The 15,088-nt window shown below is 35.0% G+C and overlaps 2 protein-coding genes across 2 annotated transcripts in view; one reads left to right on the top strand and one right to left on the bottom strand.

Annotated features, from left to right (window-relative positions):
- The first annotated feature begins 718 nt into the window (after positions 1-718).
- LOC135156340 (replication protein A 14 kDa subunit-like) lies at positions 719-10,069 on the top strand. The gene is made up of 4 exons (XM_064108469.1): positions 719-918; positions 5,916-5,990; positions 6,467-6,572; positions 7,250-10,069. Exons 1-4 carry the CDS (start codon positions 823-825, stop codon positions 7,327-7,329), a joined length of 357 nt encoding a protein of 118 aa, XP_063964539.1. The 5' UTR covers positions 719-822; the 3' UTR covers positions 7,330-10,069.
- LOC129274692 (melatonin receptor type 1A-like) overlaps positions 7,249-15,088 on the bottom strand; it is a 29,406-nt gene continuing 21,566 nt past the window's right edge. Inside the window, exon 4 of the mRNA XM_064108291.1 lies at positions 7,249-14,846. Within this exon, the coding sequence (XP_063964361.1) occupies positions 14,271-14,846 (576 nt within the window). The 3' untranslated portion in view covers positions 7,249-14,270. The remainder of the gene's footprint in view (positions 14,847-15,088) is intronic.

The following is a 15,088-nucleotide window of genomic DNA, read 5'->3' as shown; positions in this document are numbered from 1 at the left end:
AATCTAGAATTGATGCATTCAAATTAATTCAGATAGATGTATTGGACATGCCACAACTTTTCAATCTCCAGGTTTCCTAAGGCCTGGCTAAAAATACTTTATTTAAGTTTTAGTTCTTGTGTGACAGGGAGTCCGCTTGAAGGAATATTGGCCTTTGCTTTGACCCCCCCCCCCCCATTTTTTTTTAAATAGGCGCATTTTCCTCCTTTTGGTTTGATGATTCATTTCTCGTCCTTTCTAGGTGTAAAAGAGAAAGTGTACTTACAACTTGATCTATTAGACCCAATATTAGATTAACTTTATATAATGGCATAAATAGGGGCTAAATCAATACAGACCATTTAGTATATCATAGCCTTAATTTTTACCCCCCCCCCCATTCCATTTATATTAAATTCAGCCTGGGTTTGAATACATGTAATTCTCGATAAAACATAGTTATTAACAATTTAAGCTTAGGCCTATAATATAACCCTGTGGTTTCAGTCGTGCTATTCGATCATGGCACAGAACATCTTTTTCTGACAACAAGAAAAGTCAACCTAGAACGGAGGCAAGATGACATGGTACTATTTGTTTATGCATTTCCTTGGTTTAAGTAGGACAGAAATATATGAAGTTGAAAAGAAAGAAAGAAAAGAACATACATATATGCACCCCCCCCCCCCCCCCCTCCCTTCTTGCGGTCTCGGCCCATTTAGCGAACTTCGGCGGCGGCCGGAAGTGAGTTTGCGCGCGTAATTCATCCACATCGAATTGCGATTAACAAAAAGAAGCAAAACCGACCTTGGCTTACGTGAAGAAACAATTTTTCTTACCAAAATGGATGCTTTCAACCAACCTAAACCAAGAGTTAATGGATCCATGCTTCCAAGGCACCAAGGGAGCATCGTTTGTCTTCTGGGCCAATTGAAAAATGTAAGTTATGTCACTTGTTTTAACGTACTTTTGTAATGAACTTGTAGATATTACACAGAAATTAATGCTCGGGACTAAAGATTAACAATAACAGGGCCAGGGTGACCAGATTACACAAAATGAAATAGATAACGGGACAATCGACAAATTATGATGCACGAGCGGATTGAACGAGCCATGTCTTAATTAAACATTTATAACAACAAAGAAGGCTACACAATGTATACTAAAATTTATAAAGAAAAGGAAGGGAGGTAGGGTGAACAAATTGAAGGAGAAAGAGGAAAGGGATGAATTGAGAGGAAAACAATAAAAAATGGAGGGGAAGATAAAGGAAAAAAGTCAAAAAGAAAATTAAAATTAAAGAAGGATGAAAGAAAGAATAAAATAAAAGGGTTTCTGTCATTGAATCTTTGAAATAAATAGATAAAGGAAGAAAGGAAGGGAAGATGAATGAATGTGTTAAAGAAGAAATAAAGGAGAAAGGAAAAAAAGTAAGAAAAAAGGATGAAGAATTAATGAAAGAAAGATAAATGTTTCCTTCGTTCTTTAAAAGAAAGAAGAAAAACAGGAAGGGAAAGAAAGAATAAATTAAAGGAAAAGAATTAGAAAGAAATAAAGATGATGTAGAATGAAAGAAAGGATGAAAATGGAAGAAAGAATGAAGGGAGCAGAGAATTAAAAAAAAAAGAGAAAATGATGGAAGGAGAGAAAGAACAGGAAAGAAAGAAAGATGGAACAAAAAAGGGCAAGCAGGAAGGATAGAAGGATGAAGAAAGAAGGATAGGCAAGAAAGAAAAATGAAAGAAAGAGGAAAAAAGTTCAAACTTCAAGCAAACAAAAAAATCCAATCTATGATCTAACAAAAATCTTAATGATATTTTTTTTGGGGGGGTTGAATATATGTTAACAATTGTTAACAAACTAAAATGTTTTAGAAATGCAGGGCTCCACACTAACACTTTTTTTCTACTGGTCCAACCTATTCATGTCGGACCAGTAGATACCCAGTTTTTCCATTTTTTACTGGTCCGAACCTAAAATCTACTGGTCCCCAAAATAAAGAAAACATTAAAAAAAGGCGTGAATTTATTTTGCTGTCCTTTCTTGTTACCCCCCCCAAAAAAAAAAAATGAAGGAATGAAAGACAAAAAGAAAGCAAGACAAAAAGAAACAAAGGAAGAAATAATAAAAGAAAGGAAGGAAGAACAAATAAAAGGTAAAGAAAGGATAGATGTGAAGGAAGGAAAAAAGAAAGAAAGAAAGAAAGAACAAAAGAAAAAAAAGGAAAGAAAGAAAAAACAAAAGACAGAAAGTAATGAAAAAAGGAAAGAAGCAATAAAATAAGAAAGAAAGGGTATAAGGAAAGATGGAAAAAAGATAGAAAGAAAGAAAGAAAAGGGTAAAGAAAGGATAAATGTGGAGGAAGGAAAAAAAGAAAGAACTGAAGAAATAAAGGAATGAAGGAAAGAAATGAAGCAAGCAATATAGAAAGAAAGAACAAAAGACAGAAAGAAGGAAAGAAGCAATAAAAAAAGAAAGAAAGGGTAAAAGGAGAGATGGAAAGAAGGAAAAAAGAAAGAAAGTATTGAAAGAAGGAAGAAATAAAGAAAGGTAAAATGATAGATAGAAGGAAAAAAGAATGAAGGAAAGAAGGAAGGAAGCAAGCAAGCAATAGAAAAAAGAAAGAAAATGTAAAATAGATGAAAGTAAGAAAAAAAAGAAAGACCGAAAGACAAAGAAAGGAAGGAATGAGGGAATAAAAGAACGAAGGAAGAAAGGAAAGGAAGCAAGCAGTAAAAAAAAAAAAAAGGTAAAAGGATAGATGGAATGAAGGGAAAAAAGAAAGAACAGAAAGGAAGGAATGAATGAAAGAAAGAGAGAAAGGGCTGAAAGAAGGAAGAAATAAAAAACAAGAAATGGTAAAGAAAGGATGGATGGAATGAAGAAAGAAACAAAGAATGAAGGAAAGAAAGAATAAAAAGAAGGAAAGGAAGAAAGAAAGAAGAGATAAATATAGGATGGATGGACTCAAGAATTAAAGAAAGAAAGAAATCAAAAAAGAAAGAGAAAAAGAAATAGAGAAAAATGTTAAAAGGACAGAAAGAATGAAAGAACGAAAGACAAAGAATAATTAAAAAAGAAAGACAGTAACAAAAAAAATTAAAGAAGAGAGGGAAGAAACAAAGAAAGATTGAAAAGAAAGAAGGAAAGAAAGATAGAAAGAAAACAGAGGAAGAAAGCTAAAACTATCATAAATAAATTATCAGTTTCTTTTTGGCTCAATTAAGATATAGCTACGAAAGAAACCAAGTGTATCAACACACACAAATGCATATGTGGGGCTATCATGTATTCAGACGATATCACTCGAAACCCGATCTCTTTGAACTAAAACAGAAGTGAAAATTTCTCCTTTTACTGCTTACAAATGACAGTTACCCCAATTTTTAGGAAATATGGACATTATAAGAGCTTTTCATTAGTGTGAAATGTGAATTTTGACCGTTCTGTGAGAGATTTCTGCCAGAGGTTTGCCAAGCTTTGCCAAGCTTCGTTCGTGCAGCCAGTAGAAAATTCACCATGTGGGCTGTGTGGCTGGCTAGCCATATGTACACTGTATGTTACCCTAGTAAAAATTGCATGCGATTCATTCTGTGTGTATTCTGTGTGTGAATGACCAAATTTAACGGGAGGAAAATGGTTTGCAATTTGAGTCATGGAATATTTTTTATGTTCATGTTGGACGAGTGAATTTGACCATTTCTGGAAAAGTTACTGGCCCAACAATGGTTTTTATTACTGTTTATGTCGGACCCATAAATCTTGCTATTTTTGGAAAAATTACCGGCCCGACAATGATATTTTCTTACTGGTCTTGTCGGACCAGTAAATCTTGCTATTTCTGAAAATCTACCGGCCCGACAGTGATTTTTACCGGTCTGGGACCGTCGGACCGGCGCTAGTGTCAAGCCCTAAATGAATACAATTTCAAAGTGAAACATTGTCAAACTTAAAAATTAGGTGAAACATCGCAGCGTCACAAGTATCCCTGTTCCCATTACAGTTTGCATCGATCACAACAAGACTCAAAACGACAGCCGAAACAACTAGATCTAGTTATGAAAACTCAATAACTTGCTCCTCAGATTATATCACCAAAATCTAAAATGGCCACCAAAACCCCCTCAAAATCACATTTTTGGCAACAACTTCTTGAATTTTATTTGGTGGTCTTTTTCTCTGGTTCTGGTGTCTATTCATGTTTTGGGGGGCAGGCAATTAATTTTTCCTAAAATTAGTACTTTTAAACCATTATTTATAGAGTTATAAATAAGGTGATTTTACCTACATTTACCAATTTTTAGAACCCTTTTTCAGCCAAAAAGTAGGTTTCATCATCTTGTGGTTCTTGGATATTAGACAATGCGAGTTCAACAAACGCAAGCAATTTCATATAGCTATTGCTTTTATTCTTGTACTTTGGGCCTTACGGATATTTGCGAAATATATCTTAAGAAATGTCATTTATCCACAGGGGCTATATACAGTATACAATGTACTGTACATACTGCACTGCATACATGTATGTCCATGCATTGACCACCATGACAAGATCTGTAAATTCTGTATATAGTGTCATAGAAATGAGCTCTTACATGTAGGTTTAGAATTAGATGTCTAAGAATTTGAATATGTTTTGTCTCAGAAATTGAGGACATGTTTTGTCAAATATGCCAATTCAGGGGGCAGAGAGAGGTAAATATCATTAACAATGGATTATAGTCAATCCCACATTATGACATTTACACAGTACCTGTAGCTATTATGGCCCCATTGCATAAAAGTTACCATTATGGTAACTTTGCCATCCAATTGTAACTTGCATGGAATCCTTGATTCTGATCGGCTATTGATCAGCGTTACCATGGTGTTTACCTGACCCAATAAACATAGGTTTAGACACCACAACCAGTTTTAAAAAAAACCTCAAAATTAAGAAGATATGGCTTAAATGTGATATATGTATATATGATATGTGATGTTTATGTGCAATTGATGTTACATGGGGTTACATCATGTACATGTACATCAGCTGACAAGCGATCAAATTCACAATCTAATTCTAAACCTTAAAAGCTCATTTCTATGACACTAGATAAACATGCCTTGTTATATGTCATGGTGGTCAATGCATGGATATACACGCAGTGTAGTACATGTATATACAGTACATTGATTGTATACTGTATGGATAAATGACATTTTCTTTTATTTGATAAGATATATTTCGCAAATATCTGTAAAACCAAATTTATATGAATAAAAGCAGTATACCAGCTATACGAAGCTGCTTGCTACTGTTCAGCTGGTATTGTCTAATACAGTGGCAGACCGCGACCCGAAGGAGACAATGATTGGAGGGGCACTCTATTGTTAATGAACAATGCTGTGCCCCTCCAATGCTTTGTCTTCTCCAGGTCACGGTCTGCTACTGGTCTAATATCCAAGAACCACAAGACGATGAAACCTACTTTTTGGCTGAAAAGGGGTTCTAAGAATTGGTAAATTTAGGTAATATCACCTTTTAACTCTATAAATAATGGTTTAAAAGTACTAATTTTAGGAAAAGCAAATTGCCTGCCCCCCAAAACATATGAATAGACGCCAAACCAGAGAAAAAGACCACCAAATAAAGAAGTTGTTGCCAAATAATGTGATTTTGGGGGGTTTTGGCGGCCATTTTGGATTTGGCCCGGCACACCTTTATGTCTGACCTGAGACAAAAAATATTGTCATTGCATGTTGAGATAAGGTAAAAGGAACACAAACTGTTGCCACAGTAAAACCAAAAATCACCCATTTATAGCCCACTCCTATTTTTAGCTGCAGCATGTGTAATATTGTTTATTTGAAATAAACCCTGAAATTGATGAATTGAATTATCAGTGTCACAATATTTCATTATTATTGGCATACCTTTTTCAATCATCCAGGTGGACCCCAATGGAATGAGCCTAACCCTGACTCTAAGTGATGGAGTTGATGCTCAAGTCAATCTCCAAACACCGGTAAGTAAAAAAAAAACATACTAAGTTGTCTCAAAGCTATGTTCCTCAAATGGGAAGTTCACCCTGCTGATAAGTTGGTTTTAGTAAATAAAGCAGAAAAGGATACAGAAAAGTATTTTGTTTATTTTAACACAAAGTTTAATTAATGAGCATACAGCAGTGAAGATAGTCTACTCTTTACACATTGCCTATTGGAACCAGATGGTTCCTATACAAATCATAGGTAGGAATCTAATCTATTGGATAAGTGGAGGATTTTTGTTTGGATATTTCAAAAATTTTCAGCTTTATCAATTGTTTTGAATTACATTTTTGTATACATGCAGGATACGAATGGATCAAATTATAATCTACTCTGAAGTCTTGCATGTCCACGTGGATTTCAATGGAGAAAATATGATTGAACAATTTCATGTACATGTATGAAAAAGTATGAAAAAAATATCTGAAATATATTTTTGTGAATTTGATTTCAGCTTGATCGTCCTATTGAAGGTTTAGTAGAGGTCGTAGGTCAAGTTGGCGCTAATCCAAGACAAATCACAGGATTGAACCTCATCAGTCATGGACAGAAGGATTTTGGTGAGATATAATCAACAATTTTTTCATAGGAATAGTGAACCCCACCAGAAAATGCACTCCTTCATGCTGAGTGTTGAATGTAGACAGCAACACTACAATGTTTGGCGAGCCCAAAGAAACAAACCATATCGAATGTAATATTTTATCACTTTACTTCGCAATTAAATATCTCAAACATGTCAGAACTTGAACACTTAAAATATGTTCATTTTCTGGTGGGTTTAACTAACTTTTTAGCACCACTGTAGGTATATTCTAGTTAAAGCTTATCTTTAACACATTGGAGACTCAGCCTGCGTATATGCGGGCAGGAGTCTGTGGAAAACATGTGTTATAACGCAATCATTCAGTCTCCAAAGGGTTAATATTGGTAACCCCCCCCCCCCCCCATTCCAATTTATTACTAGATTATATTAATGTGTGTGTCCTAAAACAATTCAATTTGATTTTATTAGTCTATAATACATAGAAATATTTTCTCCACTGGCTTTTACATAACAAATTAATAGAAAAATTGCACACATGGAAATGGCTATACTTAAATGCACTCATAGACCTGACAAATAATGAAGTGTTAGCACAGAAGATGCCTACTGTGAAGGATATAAAAGTGTTTGATTGGATGAATTTACAGATTTTACATGAAACTTTGTCTGTCCTTTCTATTTTCCTCACAGATATGGAGCTGTACGATGAGGTTCTGAAGATCACTCATGAGCTTCCGCAGTATTACAGACTTGGTGGCCCTGAGAACTAATCAATGCCACAGAAAGAAATGAACTATACAAACTGGGTTTGCAAATGGTGTGATATTCCCCTATGTGAATGGGTTAATTGCCACTGCAAGCCAGGATCGATGTGCCCTCCTGTGACCCAGAGAGAATATATAGTCCTTCAACCAACTGATCTACATGTGCGCTACGGGAAGAAAACAGAATACAAACTGGGTCTACAAATGGAACGGTAGATCACATATTCCATGATGAGAATGGGTTCATTACTGCAGCAAACAAGGATCTATGTTTCTTCCTGTGACCCACTTGAGAATTCATAGTACATGTACTTCAAGTCTTCAACCAAGTAGTCTACGCCAGAGAAGAAAACAGAATACAAACTGGGCCTACTAGTGAAACAGTAGATCACACATTCCTTGAAGAGAATGGGTTCATTACTGCAGCAAACACGGATCTATGTTCCTTTCTGTAACACCATTGAGAATTTATAGTACTTCAACCAAGTAGTCTACGCCAGAGAAGAAAATAAAATACAAACCAAGTTTGCCAATGGTGCGCTAGATCACATATTCTACGATGTCAATAGCCCAGAGATGATTTGTAGTCTGTCAACCAGGTTCCAAAATGTGTGAGGTAATGACACCATCAGCATGGGTAAAGGAAATACATAGCGCCATCTAGCAACAACATTGGTTCAGGTGATATTTTATGATGGATTATGGGTAACAAAAAAAATGAAATTCTATACAGGGGGCTATTTTATCTACTTCTCATAGAGACTGCATTCCAAATTACCTTTTTATTGAACCCAATTGTAATTCATTTGGGCTATTTTACCACTTATTTGGGCTAATTTGCCAATTATATGGGTAATTGTTCACATTTTGGAGGCTAAATTTTACTTCATTCCAGACACCAGAGTACCAATGGGTAGAGGAGATGGTAGGAGACACGTTTGTGATACTTTAGATTTTTATTAAAAAATGTCTTTGTGGGGAACATTTTCAATGGATGAATTATTGATCCCTTTCACAATATTTACATGTAGGTAATCGCTGGAGGCATTTCATGTATATTTTTATTATTTGTATACATACTTGAATATTTGTCCATTCCGTGTTGTTCTTGCGATGACTTAAAGACATTTTGGCATATCGACTTCAAAATTGATCCATGACCTTCATCTTTGCAGTTAGGCACATGGGTGTTTGCAGAGTGGAATTCATGTACATGTAAGAGCCCTAAAAAGGTTTTTGTATGGATTTATTTTAATTTTTCTCCAAATTGCTATCTATGAATCTAGTGCTACTATAGTATGTTTTCTTTAAACAAATCTGGCATTAACCTTAGAAAACTTGTGACCAGGAAGAAAAATGGGGGCTGGGGGCAATTTTGCCCCTGAAATGCTAAAAAAGGGCCCTGAAAGTAAAAAAAAGGAGCCCTGGAAAATCCCCATTTATTGCAATGTTAAGTCTTATCCCATGTTGCACATTTAAACAGCAAGTTGGGAAAAGTAGCCCCTGAAAATACAAACAAAATTAATTGCTCGCGTGCTTGCGATTGTAACAGAAATTATTTCAGTGTTTTTGGAAATGAAAAATCTTGAGTTTTGAAAAGAATTTGAAAATAACACTACATGTATGTAACTGCCCCTTATCCCATATATGAAATTATTTATTCTGACCGAATTCAAAGTTTGCAAATTTGTATGCAAATTCCTTGGAGAAATGGCAATCCATTGCTATTAATCTAGTCTGAATTATAAGACCTGTTACATGTAATTAAACAAACCAGCATGAACACAAATAATCAAATTAGGGTCTTGTAATTTATAATGTAGAAAAGTGTGTAGTGTTTGTCAATTCTCTGTAAGTCTTAATGTCACCATCTGAAAAACGTAGCTCCAGGATTTGATGCCAGTTTACATTACATCCCTCATGTACAATATAGCTTGGACAACAGATGCAAGCAACAGCTCACTCGTGATAAATCAATGACTCAGAAACTAGATAAAACATCCTTATTAAATTGGTTTTAATTTCTCTTCAAAATGTACAGTAATCCTTAAAGGGGAATCCAACCCAAATAAAAACTTGTTTTTATAAGGAAAAGAAAAATCAGACAAGTTGATAGGTGAAAGTTTGAACAATTCTGGACAAACAACAAGAAAGTTATGAATTTTTAAAAGTTGTTAATATTGGTAATCACTATACCCATGGAGACTTCAAATTGGCCGCATATGGGTTTCATAGTGATGTAAGGCAAGGACTACCCTTCCATGTACTCCAATACATAAAATGGCTAAAATGTCATTTTCCCCAAAAGTTTTATTTCAAATTATATTTTTCTTTCATGAGGACATACAACAATATACTACCTGGGTTATATTTAGATTACTGCCCCAGGGGAATGGGTACCTAGGAGAAAACCACAAATCCCTGATAATAAAGTACATGGCCTATGGGAAAGTTGTCCTTGCCCCTTGTCATAATTTACTTACGCAGTTGCCAATTTGAAATCTACATAGTATTAGTGATCTCAATTTTAAAGCAGCTATAACTTTCTTATTGCTTGTCCGATTTCTTTCAAACTTTCACCATTCTGTTTAATTTATTTTTCTCCTTCCCAACACAACATTTTATGGCCAAGGCTGGATTCCCCTTTAAAGAAAATGTAAGAAATTACATCGAGATATGAACATTACTTTTAAGGTGATTCATTAGAGAAAATATTTAATAAATATTGATTCCTTTCGTATGAAAACTGAATACCATTTGTTGTTTCTTTTAAGTTTTTAAGTGCCCGCAGATTTGTTCTGAAGGGGAGACAGACCCTTACTGTATGTTCCATTAGTTTTGGTATTAAAAGCACAAATTTGAGAGAATTATTGAAGGTTTGGCAAGATTCAGCAAAGGATAATAGAATAATGAATCGTGAGTTTACATTTTGTGATGTTTATATTCCAGCTGCTCCTCCATTTTGTGTGAATCAGGAATGTCTACAAGTTCATGATAAATTTAATATATTTTTCTTTAAAAAATGCATGAAGAATGAATTTGACTTTACTGCTTTAGTGCACAAACAAATTTTTTTTATTCATCATTCTCTTTCATTCTATAAACAGGAGTATGAGTGATCACAAATAAAAAGAGCTATAGAAAAAATAAGCTGAACATATTTGAAAATAGGTGATATTGGAAGAGCTCCCATACTTCTTGTACACTGGACAGGTAAAATAAGCTGAAATTAAGCTTAAAGGTATTGTTTAACTTTGTGAGCAGCCGATTTAAACAATTCTCAAACCAAGATGAAACATGTGTACAAGTGCATGTATTAGAACTAATAAACCCTGAAAACAACCATTATTGAGAATGAAAAGCTAAAACTACAAGGCAAACCCCGATTTTGTAAATAGGCGTCTTATAGACGCCTAAATAGTACACATAAGTCTATGGGCTGAAATTAAGATGGTGTTTCCGGTCACTTTATATTTCAATTTTTGAAGCACTAAATAATTATTTTCGAACGCAATATTTTCTGGGCTTCATTTTTGTAACATATCACAGACACAGGTGACAAGTGTGACCTAGCTCAAATTTTTTAAAAGTCAAACCAATGTTAACCAATCACTTTAAAATCAAAACCAAAAAAGCTGAACTCTCACACCCCCAAAATGATTATGTTATCCATCTATATTTTCATCAAAATAGATGATATTTTTCTCTCATATTTCTGCTTTTATTAGAACCATCAGGTCGGAATTCCACATTAGAAAATATGAATCAAATAGAATGAGGCAATATAAGTCTTAAATCATGTGTCGCCTTAACAACAGGTTGCTTATTCACTTGTCAGCTTCTATAATTTACTATCATTTATTTGTTCATCCTATTTGATACATACACAATTACACATTGCAAAATTGACCTGATTTTCAACATGTAATTGTATTTTTAATCGGTAGACCTATTTATTTCCTCACTACATACATGTACATGTAATCTATTCAAGGATATTAAATCCCTGTAGATTAGAGTCATATAATACAGGCACATGGTTTTAATATAAATCACAGGAATATTTTTAATATCACACACCTCAATATGTTTTACACATGAATGAGGTCTCAGCAACAATGTCTGAAACTGTATCAAATTGCCCTCAAATGTGATTTGATGAATTGTTCTGTTGACAATTTTTGGACAATCCCTTCGGAATTGTTGAGTGATTTCCACTCTCTAAATACACTGTCTACCAGAACAAACAAATTCCATTGCCCTATCAGTGTATACCCTAGGCAGGTCTAGATCCAGCTGGATTTTACACAACAGTTTTAGGGGTGGACTATCAAGCACGAATGATACGGCTTGCAAAAATATACATGTATTGTATCCAACCCAGCTGGATCTAGCACTGATATGGGCCGTTAATTGTCAAACTGAAAAAGAATAACATTTTGAAGAAAAAAAGTTTTTTCAGATAAAAACTACAAAAGATAGCTTTCAAAGAGAAATGTTCACTGATAGAAGATTAATAGTATATACTTCAACCCTTATTGATCCATTATTTATTCTCTCTTTCCTTTTCTCTGTGCACTGTTGCAGTATGCACAAAAATGTGAATTAATCATGAAAACAGATAGCATAGATTTTATTTATTTAATTGTATATACACACATATTCACTCATTCATTCATATGCATTTATTTTGTTTATAGATGAAAAATTACATTTACAAACATGTTGATATAGAGATACACAAGAAATATAAACCATTTTTGAAACGAAGAGACAGCATAGAAGGCCTTATTGGTGCTGCCACCAAAAGAAAAAAATACAAATGTTACACAAAAAACTCTTACAATACACAACATCTAAAGACGTAAAAGTAAAGATAAAGCCTGTAAATATAGAAAAAAGAATTAAGTATTGTGGTTGTTAATTAAAAATTATTTTAATCGCCTTTTGAAGACGGAAAGGGAAGGGCTATCTTTTATATATAGGAAGGTTCCAAATAATGTGGACCTTTGAATACAATTTTTTTTTAGCTACGTTAGTTCTCTTCAATGGTAAGTGAAAATGAGAGGAACTGCAAGTATTATATGAATGAAAATCGTCATTAAAAGAAAATTTGTCAGAAAGGCCAACTGTACAGCAGAGCTAAAAAAGGGCCGATTTACAATCTAATTCCAAAGATCACCTTATATTAACCATTATTTATTTTCTCTCTTTCAGTCAGTGCACTGCTTCAGTGTACACAAAATGTTAATTAATCATGAAAGCTGATAGCACACATGCAGAGCAGCTTTGTAGAAAATAATTTCTTATATTCAACCTCTAGCTAGACAATAGTCATTATTTATTTTCTCTCTTTCAGTCAGTGCACGGTTTCAGTGTGCACAAAATGTAAATTAATCATGAAAGCTGAAAGCACAATGCAGAGCAGCTTTGGAGACAATAATTTGTTATATTCAACCTCTAGCTAGACAATAATTTGTTATATGTCTCTACGTCCTTTATTGAGGAGATGGCAATTAGATATTTGAAACATTATCACCTTTGTAATCAAAGGGCAAGGCCAAATTAAAGGATATGAGGTTTTTTTCATTTATTGACACATTGGAACACATTAACAAAGTACTCTGATAGTACATCAATATCACATTCTTAGTCATTCAATATGATAGATAATTGAAAATGCTGATTAAGAAATTGATTTTTGCCGGGCGTCACAATTCACAATGTTGTAGGAAGTATAGCCCAATCAATCAAGGCAATTACTACAGTAGATTTAGTAGCACATACAATTGGCCGATGCCTTACTTTATCAATGTGGAGAAGATGAATTTTAGAGGCAGTCAAAAATCATAGCCTCTGAAATAAGTTTACTTTTTTTTCTTTAAAGGAGAATGAAATCTTTGGAGCAAGATAACTTGTGTGAAAACAGAAAAATCAAAGAAACAGATCAACAAAAGTTTGAGAAAAATCGGACAAATAATGAGAAAGTTATGAGCATTTGAATATCGTGATCACTAATGCTATGGTGATCCTCTCATTGGCAATGCGACAAAGATGTGTGATGTCACTTATGAACAACTCTCCCCGTTGCTTTAGTACATATTTCACTTTAAACTGCCTCTTTTTTCACATCTATCAGTAGAGTATATATTCTTTCTATAGGAGGGCATGTAATACAGATTTTTAAAGAATACATCATGGATAAAGAGTTTGTATCACCATAAGAAAAAGCAAAAAGAGAAATTTTTGGGTTATTTTATAGTCCAGCAAAGGGAAAGTTGTTCACATGTGACATCACACATCCTTGTCGCATTGCCAATAGGAGGATCTCCAGAGAATTAGTGATTGCAATATTCAAAAACTCATAACTCTCTCATTATTTGTCTGATTTTCTCAAACTTTCTTTTTTTCTTCTTCTTTGATTTTTCTGTTTTGACACAAGCCTACTTGTTCCAAAGGTTTTATTCCCCTTTGAGCTTTTAAAACACTTGGTATTTGTAATTCTTTCAATCTGTCTCCGACCGCATTCACTCGCATCTATCATTGTGCACTATGACGTCTTAATTCTAATAATAATAATAACGATATATTTACCTGGGGTAGCCACTTCAGTTCCGAAAACTGTTCTCCCAGCGGGCCCTGCTATTATTATTACCCGGCTAAGCTAGGCTACCTATTCAGGTGCACATAGCTTTTTGAGGAATTACTTCCTGCCGGTACCCATTTACCTCACCTGGGTCGAGTGCAGCACACTGTGGATGAATTCCTTGCTGAAGGAAATTACGACATGCACATTTGTCGTTAAATTCTTGTAAAACATACTATGCATATTTACAACGTTTATCTCATCAACTCTGACCATGGCATTATCAACCAGGTGGACACATCGCTACTGTAATATCAGAATCAGAAGTTTTTCGGCGCATCTAACAACTTCGTTCTCAACGTCAGTGTACGGCGCTTTCTTGAGTCGCTGGCGACGTCTGCTCTGCGGGATGCACGCGGTTATTCCGTAACGATCCGGTTCCAACCGTACCGGTAACTGAAGCCAACAGGTCCACCTTCTTAGCGCGACAGAAAAGAAGTCGAATGAAATGCATGTAACCGCGGCGAAACTGTTGGTTAGTCGCTCCATAAATGACGCAGTTGAAGCTACTGTTGGTATGGGCGAGGGTGTATGAGAGAATATAAAGTTTGCGATCGTACACGACACGGTGGTCAATGAGCACGGTCAATGAGTACGGCGACCACATCAAAAGGTAGATGATGACGATGGCCAGTACTGAGCGAGCCAGGCGAAGATCAGCCGGTCGGGCGGCACGTCCGCCCTTGCCTTTGCCGTTCTTGTTCTGGACGCCATCCTTATTGCGGACGCGTTCGAGGGCGAGAGTGGCTTTTCGAGCGAAGCGGAATATGCCGATGTAGCTGAAGGTGATGATCATAAGAGGAACAGCGAAAGCCGTCATGGCGAAGTAAATGGCGTAGGAGTAGACAAAGGACATTCCTCCGGTGCAAGACATCACCTAGTATTAAAGAGAATGATGAGATTGATTCTTATACTTCTGTAACACAAGAGCCCTGTCTTACAAAGAGTTGCGATTGATCTGATCAACCTCAACTATGGAAAGCCAGCAACGCCCACATCTAAAATACATGTTTATTCCCCAAATAATAGTCAGTTCTGACAACTTGTCAGATGGAAAAACGTTGATCACATGCTCTCCTTTTTCTATATGACCACAGTTAAGAAAGAAAACCTCCATAT

Source organism: Lytechinus pictus, chromosome 13 (genome assembly GCF_037042905.1).
Source record: "Lytechinus pictus isolate F3 Inbred chromosome 13, Lp3.0, whole genome shotgun sequence".
NCBI classification, from domain to species: domain Eukaryota; kingdom Metazoa; phylum Echinodermata; class Echinoidea; order Temnopleuroida; family Toxopneustidae; genus Lytechinus; species Lytechinus pictus.
Note: the sequence above shows the minus strand (reverse complement) of the source record. Positions and strands in the feature narration are given on the sequence as shown.